Source organism: Parasteatoda tepidariorum, chromosome 10 (genome assembly GCF_982258835.1).
Source record: "Parasteatoda tepidariorum strain Cologne lab strain chromosome 10, Ptep-v5.0, whole genome shotgun sequence".
Lineage (NCBI taxonomy): Eukaryota > Metazoa > Arthropoda > Arachnida > Araneae > Theridiidae > Parasteatoda > Parasteatoda tepidariorum.
The window spans coordinates 71737170-71749485 of record NC_141764.1 but is presented as its reverse complement, the minus strand read 5'-3'; the positions used below and the strand labels follow the sequence as shown (position 1 = coordinate 71749485).

Sequence of the window (12316 nt, the reverse complement as noted above, 5' to 3'; positions counted from 1 at the left end):
AATTGATACAACAGCCAACAGCCAAATGAAAACAATGTTTGCAAGTATACTGTAGAAAATTTTGGATAAAACTACATTACAAAATACTGGAACCCCAAACGCTGGAACTTTTCATCGTAAAATTAATTTTTAAATTTAAATAGTAAGTTTTGGCATTAAAATATAGCCTAATAACTTACTATTCATTCATTAATTGATACAAATAAGAACAATATGTGCATCACTGTAAAAAAATCCGGATAAAATTACGGTTAAAAATAGTGACACCCTACGAGGCGAAACCTTTTATCGTAAAATCAATTTTTACAGTAAAATTTTACAGAGCAAAAATGTCTGACGTATCGTAATTATCACATAATATTTACTATAAAATCACTGAATCACTGTGAGTAACTAAATATTACTGTAAAAATTACGTAATCAAATTTTATGGTAAAAATAGATTATACGGATGTTGCTTTCAGGGTGCCAGTACAGTACTTTTTACCGTAATTTTCCACCGTGTGTGTTTATTCTGCTATGTGATGGATAAATAAATACTTGACTTAGGTAACATTTTTATTTATGATATAATGCATAAATACAATGATTTAATCAACTTTTGAAAAAAGTGCTGTAAAGAGAAAATAACATCAAAACATCAATTATTTACATAAATAAATGTAGTCTCTGTTCCTTAACAATAATTTGATTTACGTTATATTGAAAGAAACCGAGAAAGTGCTTATAAAAATCAAATTAAAATCAAAATACCACTTTAATACACAAAGAACAGTCATTGCAATATACATATATTATTTTAAGAAGCAATAAAATACTTGTAACACATGTTTTTGAAACCTTATTTCATAAATCTCTTCTTAACTTTGAAAGTTCGATCACACACAATCTTTTAATTCTTACAAAACTTATCTATTTCAATAACAATTATTAATGAATACTATTCGGAATTACTTTATAAAATGAACATTAGATAAAGGTCAGTACTTTCATATGCTGTAACTGGTATAGTATAAGTAGCTTATTTTATATGTGAAATAACATGAAACATTATTATTATTATTATCATTATTATATATATATATATATATATATATATATATATATATATATATATATATATATATATATATATATATATATATATATATATATATATATATATATATATATATATATATATATATATATATATATATATATATATATAAATATATATATATATATATATATATATATATACACTCTTTTCATTAGTGGTCACGATCACGAAAAGCGTCTTGGCAAAAGTCTAATGTTATTTTTTGTGGTAAAATTATCACTCCAAATCCGTTTTAGGTTTTTAACTGTAAGGATTACGTTTCTGTCATAAAAAGTGGGTGTAATAAAAAAACTCCTGTATTTCTAACGGTTTGAGGTACGCAATCACTTTTAACATCAATCTTGAGCGTACAGATCAGAATACGTATGTACAAAATTTTATTCGATCACTCAAGCGGTATGCTTTTTATAGTGTCATTTGTCAACGAAGTATTTTATAATCACCCTCTAGGATGAAATCTACCAAATTTTGTAATCCACTGAAATCACCCGGCCATAATCCACCAAAACGAAAAAAAGATGATAACAATGGCATTGCCGGGCACAACTAAACGGAAGCAATCAAATTTAATAATATAAAATCATTGATTTCCTTATGCAATTATCAATTAAGATAAATGCTTTTCACATATTTTAGTTTGATTCTTAAGAGCTATGATAAAGCTGCCTCATTTAGTCAAATAAAAATCTCAGTTCAGGAGACAAAAATTTTTAAAAAAAATAAATTAAAAAATTGTATTGAATTAATACCAAATGCACATTGCAGTCAGAGAAAATAATAAAAATGATCGAGTACAAAAATATGCGCTGTTTAAAAAGAAAATATATTTAAATTTGAAAAAAAAATGTAAACAACAACGAGATGAAATTATTAAAAACACGACAAAGAAATAAATCAATCGAAATACTGCATTAAAAATATGCAAGCTAACAACATCAAACCACTGATTGTCTAAAATATATTTTTAAAGACATGTCAATGTTTTTAATGTAAGAAATTTGTTCCTTCAAATGACTTTGACTATTAAAAAATTGGCTTAGAAACCATCGTCACCACCGGTGTAGTCGATGTCATTAACATTCTTGTTGACTTTGTAAAAATGTGGTTTGGCATATCCCCTGTAGTTGCGTCTCCAGAAAAGGAATGAAATTATCAAAACGAGGAGGAGAAGACCCATGATAACGCCACAAACTATTAGAACAATATCAGACAGCTCATATCCACATGATAGTTCAGGGCCCTTTAGTTGACTCAAAGCAATACCATCAAGATCTGCTGGGGTGGCGCACCTAGAACGAAAGCAAGCAATTTTTATACATTGATATGAAAATTAATACTCTTTAAAATGAAGATTAATCAGTTAAAATATTTAATCGATTTTCTTTGCGTTATTGAATTTGTCACTAACAGCAACTTCCATTGGCCAAATATCTAATATTTCCATAGAACATTTTCCTGTTAAAAGTAAATAGAAAAGCCCTGTGCACATGATCACGTGATAAGACGTAGGTCACTATGGGCCTAATATCACTATGGTGTCTTGGTCTGAATCCAGACTAGTTTATAACCATAACATGGTTTTACGAAGCTCTTTCGCCAAGAAAAATAAAATATAGCCACTGTTCAAGGGTCTTACAATTAAAGAAGAACTATAATTTTAAGTCATATATGCTATCTTGCTACGAAGAATTATCTGGGCTTTTAGAATTGACAAATAACTTTAAAACTAAACTCAGTGGAACAACAGCCCATAGTGTCTACTGTATCCATCTCAGTTTTCTTGACCTTGGGCTCTGGGGTGCAGGAACAGATGTTCACGTTAGGTGGTCAGCCAAACGCGGAACTCCCAGTGTTGAGTTCCCAAGCATGCTTGGTGCTCTTTCTTTCGACCCACTGAAGGGATGAAAGGCTGAGTCAACCTTGCCCGGCCGAGAATCAAACCCAGGACCTGTAGCAGGAGAGAGCGAAACGCTACCACTCACCGAGCGTCCAAATAACCTTAAATATTTTAAAAATTATTAGGCTTTTTAAAAGTTTATCAAAAATACTGCCTTATTTATTTAAATTTTTTTTGAAATTATGAGACAAGATAGTGCAATATTGGTCTAAGTTTTTAAATATTTAAAAATTAGATCTCCAATGCTTTTCTTTTTCACAAAACTGTGACTTTTCTTTATATTGAAGCTTTGTGCCATTTTTCGAATAAGCATTGAAAGCGCTGACTTTAGTTAACTAAACTTGATTTAACAGTCATGAGTAACTGTTGCAAACTCACAACAGTTGTTAAGATAACATATTATTCACAAAAAAGCGTTATATTATCTGACGACGGAGCCTTCGAAAAATACCTATAATAGTAAGCGGTGCTCTAATCAGCCGCTTCATCAAGTGACAGTTTGGTATCCTAACACGCACGCATATTCCTAAATTTTCGATGCGTAAGAACAGGATTTTAACTTCTGCAATAGATCAAAACATTCTGAATGGACTTTCAAAAGTCACATTGGTTTTGTTGTCACCCGAAGTGTAAATCCGCTTCAGGTGTAAGGTTATGTTCCTTAGTTATTCCATTATAAACCAATTTTTAGTGTTTATTGATGTCAGTTTTAATTTACAGTTGAAACTTACAAAACTGAAAGTAGAAATTAGGAAAATTGCCTTAATACAACACTTCAGTGAAATTTTGGTTTAAATTTTGGTTTAAATTTTGGAAATAAGTTTTAAACTATGAAACTTACTTTGCATGGCTTTGGAAATCATTTTTCAACTTTGTGTTGATCATCCACGCTGAGTGGCAGTCACAGTTAAGTGGGTTGTCTCTCAGATGCATTTCTAGACCTTGGTTCCAATCCAGTAATGTTTGAGGAATCTTTTTTAAATCATTCTGTCTCAAGAACAATTGAGCTAAGGAAACTTTTTGTTTTGTGGATCTTTTGACAAACGCATATGGTTCAATCTCGGATAACCGGAAATTGTAACTGCAGTGCAGCTCTTCAAGGTGAATCAAGTCTCCGAAGGCGTAATCTTCGATTGTTGTCAAATGAGACATTCTATCCATGTACAGTGTCACCAGTAATCTCATACCCCTAAAAGCCTCTTGGTGAACAACTTCAATCGGATTTCCACTCAGATCTAGAGTTTTCAAATGGTCCAGCACGTGAAGTGCTTCTGTAGGCACCATATTCAGTTGATTGCTGGCCAATTTCAGAAACTTAAGGTTGGGTGTAAAAAGAAACACGCGATCAGGAATGACCTTAAGCAAAGTAGACTCGAGATCCAATTCTTCTAGTTTTGTCAAATGTTCAAAATGCTTCGGTTCCAGCTCTTGTAAGGGGTTGTTCTTCATGACAAGTTTTCTCAGCTCACTCAGTTTAGCGAAGTGCCCCGGGAAGACGTTTGCCAAATTGTTGAAACTGATATCCAGGTATCTTAAGTTGCCCAAACCTTCGAACATGCCCTTAGGTAAATTCCAGATACGGTTGTGGCTAAGATCAAGCCTTACTAATACCTTGAACGCTTTAAAAGCGTTGATACTTACGAAATCTATTTGATTGAAAGACAAATTGATCTCTGTGATTCCACGAGCACTGTAAAATGTATCTGAATTCAGGTTGGATATTTTATTTCCTTGAAACTGAGCAATCTTGATGTCTGGAGGAAATGATACTTCCCTTGGAAGTTCTATGATACTCAAATGGCTACAATCCACGTGTTGGTGAAATCCATCGCATAAGCATTTCTTAGAATCTGTCTTATCATTTTCTGCCGATGTTTTTAAAGATATGCTACAAATGCTGTTCAGTAGAGGGGGAACAACCGGCTTTGCAGTGGAAGATGGACTTGCAGATTCTGTGCTTGCAGTAGAAACATCAGGAGTTGGATTTTCTGTTGTAGGGATTGAATGGTCAGCAACTGAGATTGAGCTACTTACATCTGAAAGCACCGTAGTGTCAGTTATTTTGTCCTTCACATCCTTTTCTTCTAATGTAGTCGAACTCACATCTTGAGCCTTGCAAACACCATGAATAAATAAGAATGCTAGGAAGATCCTCATAGCAAAATGTTGATCCATTTTCTAAAAATAAGAAGATTTGAATTTATGAGAGAACAATTCTGAAAAAAAAAGTGCTTAGAATCATTCTTAAGAGAAGCAATCGTTCTTCAAATGCAATCTTAGAAAATTCTCGATATTCCAATCGGTACCACATTTTATAATATTGTGATTATAGTTCTTAAAATAATGACTTTTTTTGTATCCATATAAAACATTCACAAGCTATAATGAGTTTTTAATAATTTGTTTATTTCAAAGAAGTAGACTTTTTGAAGTTAAATTTTCTTGAAAAATAAGCATTTAATTGCGCTTTCATAAATTAGTAGATCAAGATTACCCAATAAAAAAAATTGCACAGGGTTAAAAAAAAAAAAAAATGCTTCAAGATTTTTAGCGATAAAGAGTGCGCAAATAAATAAATAAACGAAGCACCCTGAAACACTTTTGATTTAGTGATCGGAGTTGAGCCGTGGTGGCTCAGGGGATAGAGCGTTTGCCTTCCAATGAGGTGAATCGGGTTTTAATCCCAGCGATGAATGGTCGATTTGAATTCCAAACCTGTCTCACACCGACCACAGTGCTGACGTAAAATTTCTTCAGTGATCGACGGATCATGGGTTAGAGTCCCTTGGTTTTGCTCTCCCTCTAACGTGGTTTCTCTTCGTGGTTTTCCTCTCCCTCTAACGAAAGTGCAGTTTAGTTCTGTCAAAAAAGTCCTCCACGAAGGTAAATTTCTCCCAATACTTCATCCAGAAGTTCCCTTGTTTTCTGGATGAAGTTCAAAATTACAAGGCAACTACTAATTAAACATTAGTAGTTGTAAAACGCAAATATTGGGTCAGCTGTTTAACGATGGTTATAAAATTAAAAATAAAATAACTTGATCGGAGTTTCATGCACTATGACTTAAATTAAAGATTCGAAGGACTAACCTAAAATAAAATAATTACTAGGGAAAACGATAGCTTAAGTTACGAAATCAAACACAAAAATGTACTTTTTCTGAATAAAAAGTATTTTCGAATAAGCCCGTTGGGGACCAAGGGGTTCATGAAGGTTAAAGCTCTACGATGTTTTGACCAACGACATGATAGTGGCAATGTGGTCATCAATGCGCACGTGCCTCATTTACTTCCTAGACAAATTGATATCCATCGATCTGATGCTGGTTGGGCCTGAAACCAACAATGGGAATCGAACCCCAATTCCTCACAATGACAGTTCAACTTTTTAATCACTCAGCCATCGAGGCTCTTTTCTGTACATTTTTGACGAACTTGATTTCTGATCCTCAAAATATAGGGAATAGTAGATCTCGGAAATACGGTCCTGGTAGTTTGGCCGGAAGAAGAGTTCAAATTTGGACCCTTTGATGTTAGTTTAAATTTTTTGCACAGTTTTCCATATCTCGGAAATTTTTTAAGCGAAATGAAAATTTATTTGCTTGCAATTATAAAATTCGTTTTTCTAAGGATAACTCCATGCAAAAATAATTATTTTTTATATTCTCATTTAATAATTGTAGGAAAAATTTTTAATTTTGAGGTATACCAATTTTGCACATCATTTTAAAAAATGTAATCTTATATGGCAAATTACAAAACTTAAAAGAAATCGTTTGAACAGTTAGTTCTTAAAAAATCAAATTTTAAATATCTGCCATTATCTTTTTTTTCCTTTGCACACTGCACATATAAGAATGCACATTATCAGTATAGAAATGCACATAAAACATAGCCATTGTTAATCATTTAAGCATACCAGTTAAAATAAGTAAATAAAAAAAACGAATGACAGTTTAAAATCTTATTTTTATTATTTATACAAATTACTATCACTTTAACATTACGATTAATTTTCAATGCGGATAAAGTTAAAATGTTTATATAAATTAATCAGTAAATATTTTAATGGTACCAAAGTAAATTGTTTTATATAATGTATGCTTCAATAATTTGAAAAAAGTAGTTCTTGCAATCATTATTAATTATGAATGCAAAAAAAAAAAAAATGTAATAAGATTCACTTGATTTCAGAACTAGTGGGAAAAAAATTAAAATATTATCTGAAAAGTTTTAATTTTTAATATGAATATAATGGAACATATAATATTTCGAAATTATTTCTTACCTTTCGTAATTAAAGCAATGTGTAAGCATTGTAAACAACAAAATTATATTTGTATGGCTTAAATGCCATGCAGTATAATAGACGTATAATATTAATTGCCATACAAGTATAATATAATTATTAATAGATATTAATACTCGCAAAAAAGATCTTTCGTCTGGTAATTGTATCGATCTTGTCATGATTTTTATATAAATAATTTTTTACTGCAGTGTTAGAAACTTCTAGGCAAAAACGGTTAAATAGCTATTTATTTCATTGTTATTTTGCCTTATTCTACCGAAGCAGTTATATAACCATAGAAAATGATATTCAAACTGTTAAGAGTGAGAAAAAAATATTGATTGTTTTTTTGTAATACGGTTAAACAACCAGAATTCTAACCGCACTAACTAGGCCTACCTTATAAAGTCATTTATTTCCGCGCAGCTGAGTGCACACTGTAGCTGGGGGGCTAATCAGTCAATCTCGTGACCAGATGAGCAGGGGCTGGAATCCCAGCGTTGTAATTACAACATTTTTTCATTCCTTCAATGCATGAAGACTTCCCAGTATCCCGCAATCTTCAATCTATTATGACCCTGGACTGTTAGAAGTCGAAACTATCTTTCACACAAAAATAGCGCAACACCGTCAATTTAAGTTTTATTTTTATGGTTTAGAAACTCTGCTAATTGTAAATGGTTACAAAACCGTACAGTTTTGTATTCACGGTTTTTTAACCGTATCACTTGTAAACGGTTTCAATAACTTAAATGTAAGGAAAATGATCATATCAATCAATCAGATCATGATCTGATTGATTGATCAGAAATGATCAGATCAATCATAAACTTTATGATTAACGGCTGAACAGATTGCTCCTGGTTATTTTGCAATAATTTCAGAATGAAAATTTTAACAGTGTAATAACTCTATAATTTTTTAATATTTTTATGAAATTCGGTACAAAAGGTTTTTTGTAAGTTTTATTGACAGAAAATTCTGCTTCTACTTTTAAATTTTTATTTTATTTTAAAGTCTGCATTTCAATTTTAGACGCATTTTACATATGAATGTTACATCATAAAAAGCTGAAGGTCGTCATTCCATTTTGTGTATTTCAATTGAACAAAAACAGTACTTGGTAAGATCATTAATAAACAAAATAAATGCATAAAATCCAGATACCTTTGGTTTTTCTCAACATAATATTAACAAATAAAAGTTTAAATAGTATTTACCCGGAAATCATTTATTTATCTCTAATTTAGTGATATTTATCTCTAGTATTCAACGTTCTCAATTTTGATTTCAAAAGTAAGAGCTCAAAATTAAAAGTGTTATAATTAAAGTGTTGTTGATATTATATTATAATGAAATCGCATGATGTTATCTAATCATGCAAAATTTTGTAAGAAAGATAATATATTTATAAAAATAATAAATAAATAATAAATAATTTGTATTTAGTTTTATAAAATATATTAAATGAAACTGTGTACAGGCAGCGTATGCGGTTAAAATAATAAAAAAATAACAACTTAAATATCTAAAGTGATATTAAGACTTAACATTTCGCTTTATTGCTAAGTAATCTTTTTAGTAAAAATATTTAACGTGTTTTAAGAGTGACTAAAATCTAAATAAGAATTTAATTTTAATAAGTGTGCGGCTAAATTTGCAATGATGTTTGATCAAAATTATTTCATAAATAATTATTTTAATAGATTTAAAATCTGTATTAATGCAATCAATATTTTTGAACATTTAATTGGATAGTTTCTCCTTTGATGTTGCCCGTTTATAATCACGAAGCAAGAAAAAAGGCAGTAAATAATTCTAGTTGCATTGAAATGATAATTAATATTCAGAAAGATGGTAGTAAAAAATTATGGATAAAAATTTGTGAAAGAAAGGTAGTAAAAAATTGTATTTAATAATGTTTGAAGAAAAGGTTGTAAATAATGCTTGTAGGTAAGAATTGTAGGTGAAATGTTTGGAAGAAAAATAGTAAATAAATCAAGTAGTATAGAATCATTCTTATAAATTTCCGGAGGAAAAGTAGTAAATACTTCTCTAGAAGTAAACTAAAGCTTAATGTATGTTGAAAGGAGGAGGAAGTATAACCATTACATTGTAATTGATAATGTAACATTGGATTATAAAAATTGTATATCATTATTAAAATAATAGTTAAATATTTTCCGAAGAATTGTAGCAAATAATTATAATAGGAAATTATTATGAATAAAAATTTGTGGAAGAAAGGTAGTAACGATTTAGAATTAAAAACATATGAAAATGCAGTAAATAATTCGAGTAGTTAAAAATTATAGTTAAAAAAGTCCGAAGAAAAGATGATACATAAGTCTGGTAGTCGAGAATTATAGTTAAAATGTTTGTAAGAAAGGTAGTAAATAATTTTGATAGCATAGAATCATAGCTAAAAATTTCCTGAAGAAAGGTAGTAAATACTTCTGGTATTAGAGATGACCGGAGAAAAGGTAGTAAATAATTTTAATTGGAAAGTTCTAGTAGGGAAAGAGTTCTCAAATCCCCTATTTTCATTTTGACATTCAATAAGCTAGTTTAATTTTATAATTAAAAATAATTATAAAATTTACATGCTTAATATTCTGTAACATAAAAGACAATCATTTCAATAGAAACAAACGCTTTATAAATTAATTTAATTAAGTAAAAAAGTCAACGAGACTACTTCTAGTTCAACAAAATTAATAAACAAAATACAATTTAATCTACCTATATTTTTAAATATTCAAATTAACGTCTCAAGGTTCATAAATATATTTTTATTTTATCCATATTTCATTACTTTGATATAAGGGAATGAATGATACGTTTTAAATACGTTCAAAATAGCATACGATATTTTATTACGCAAATTATACAGAGAATATAAATATTGTCTTACCGTTAATTTATCTTACGAAATCATAAGAACGTTCGATCTTCTTGAAAATCGTTTTCAATCTTTTTTTGTAGAAAGCTATTGCATTAGCGGTGCACAGGTAGAATATTAAAAATATCACACAAAGTTCATGTTAGATAAAAGAGGGAAATTATCTTTTCAAGTTGCTGATAAATTTGGCGGACGAAAAATGAAGAATAGCATTTAATATTTTTCTTCGTTTCCTTTTCACCCTGTTAAGCTCAATCTTTCGATTAAAAAGGAAAAAAAAAGATTAATGAGAAAACTGATAATATTTTTAAATTTTATTAAGTTGCAAGAATAATTTTATAAATAATTTTATAAATTTTATAAATTTTTATAATAAAAAATTAGCTTGTAAATTTTTTTTTTCTTATTTGATGATAGTTCTCTACAGAATGGTTTTTTACGTCTGATTAAAAACTAAAAGAATAATAAGAAAAAAAACTATATGAAAGTTTTTATTTTAATGTAAAGAATTCTGAAAATCGTTTTTTATCCTAAGAATTCTTTATTTTCAGTTTTATAGTTAATAGTTTTTTGATAAAAATTGTTGTCAAAATACTTTTTTTGAAAACATAAATGGTATAACAATATGTGTTTATGTATACTTCTTGCATATTCTAATGTTTCAAGTAATATGATTCAGAAAAGTATGAATAAAAATTCGGTACTTATGTATTAGCGCCACAGCAGCTACAGATTTGGCTGTTTTTAAGTGCCGCCAATATACACCTAAAATTTTCGTAACAAATCATAAAATGAAACACTTTATTTAAAATCAAAGTAGTTTATCGGATTTCGGTGGACAATGGACAAAATATTTCGCTCCAGAAAAAATAAAATTGCATCTTGTTCTATTTTTGACAAATCCCAAAGACGCATTTTCGTAGCACTAAAAAATGGTAACAAAAATCGAGGAACAAATCATTTTGGAATTCTTCTGATTTATAAAGCAGGTAAGTGTTAATTTTTATAAAAAAAAAAAATTTTACTTTTAAGTAATTTTTTTCTTGATGATAGTTTTCTATAGAATGGTTTTCTACGTCCGATTATGAATCAAAAAAGAAAAAAACATGAAAGTTGTTTATTTTAATATAAGGCATTTTTAGAATTGTTTTCTTTTTTTTTTTTTTTTTTTTTTTTTTGTATCGTAAGCATTCTTTACTTTACGTTTTACAGTTTCTAAATAATGATTTTTATTAAAACTTAAAACTTTTTGATAAAATTACCTGTCAAAAAACTTTATTTACAAAATTAAATTACATAAAATTATGAAGCTTATGTATACTTTTTGCTTATTTTAATGTTTGAAGTAATATGATTCTTAAAACTATGGAATGTTGAGTTTAATTAGGCCTTTCAGGTTATATCATTAAATTTAGTAAAACTATTTCTCAGGCATTAGGTTTTAACTCTAATAAGAAGATACATATTTTTTTCTGTTTATTTACAAATATTTTTCAGATGTGTTTTGGATGTTCCTTCTTTAAAAAAAAAAGATATACCATCTTGTTTTCGGTTGTATAAGAAAAGATATTAAACATTTTTCTTTTTTAAATTTAATTAGCCACGATAAAAAAGGAACGTTGCAATGCTACACGCTACATTAACGACGTCTCCAGAGTAACTGAATGACGGTTCATATAGAAATCGCAGGTATGCGTCTCATACAACAACGCCCCCTATAGTTCGTTGCGATCGCGAATTAATTCATTATCTTGTTCAAAAAAGATGCAGACGATTAAAAAAAACAAAAATCTGTATTTTATCTCTTAGCACAGGATTTAAATGTTCTTACTGCTAGTTTTAAAACGTTACATGCGTAATAATTTGATCGGAGATACTGATAAAAATTAAAATTCTGCTTATTAATGAGTAAATTATTAGCCAATCAAAGATTTTATCATAAATGAAATACTATTTATTCTCTCTTAATATAAAAGGTGTTACGTGCTCATCAAATATATATATATATATATATATATATATATATATATATATATATATATATATATATATATATATATATGTGTGTGTGTGTGTGTGTGTGTGTGTGTGTGTAATATAGGGCTCCGCCCCCTGCTCACTGCCG

General features: G+C 29.2%; 1 protein-coding gene across 1 annotated transcript; it reads right to left on the bottom strand.

The window, feature by feature from the left end:
- Positions 1 to 1804: 1804 nt before the first annotated feature.
- On the bottom strand, positions 1805 to 10347 carry LOC147803020 (uncharacterized). The gene is made up of 3 exons (XM_087152969.1): positions 10204 to 10347; positions 3841 to 5177; positions 1805 to 2391 (listed from the first exon to the last, which is right to left on the bottom strand). The coding sequence occupies exons 2-3, from the start codon at positions 5172 to 5174 to the stop codon at positions 2139 to 2141; spliced, it is 1587 nt and encodes a 528-aa protein (XP_087009095.1). The 5' UTR covers positions 5175 to 5177; positions 10204 to 10347; the 3' UTR covers positions 1805 to 2138.
- Positions 10348 to 12316: the final 1969 nt, after the last annotated feature.

Coding starts and splice junctions, on each gene's coding strand:
- LOC147803020 (XM_087152969.1), bottom strand. CDS start 5,174: ATGGATCAACATTTTGCTATGAGGATCTTCCTAGCATTCTTATTTATT. Junction 2,392..3,840: donor GATTTCCAAAGCCATGCAAA/GTAAGTTTCATA, acceptor CTTTCGTTCTAG/GTGCGCCACCCCAGCAGATC.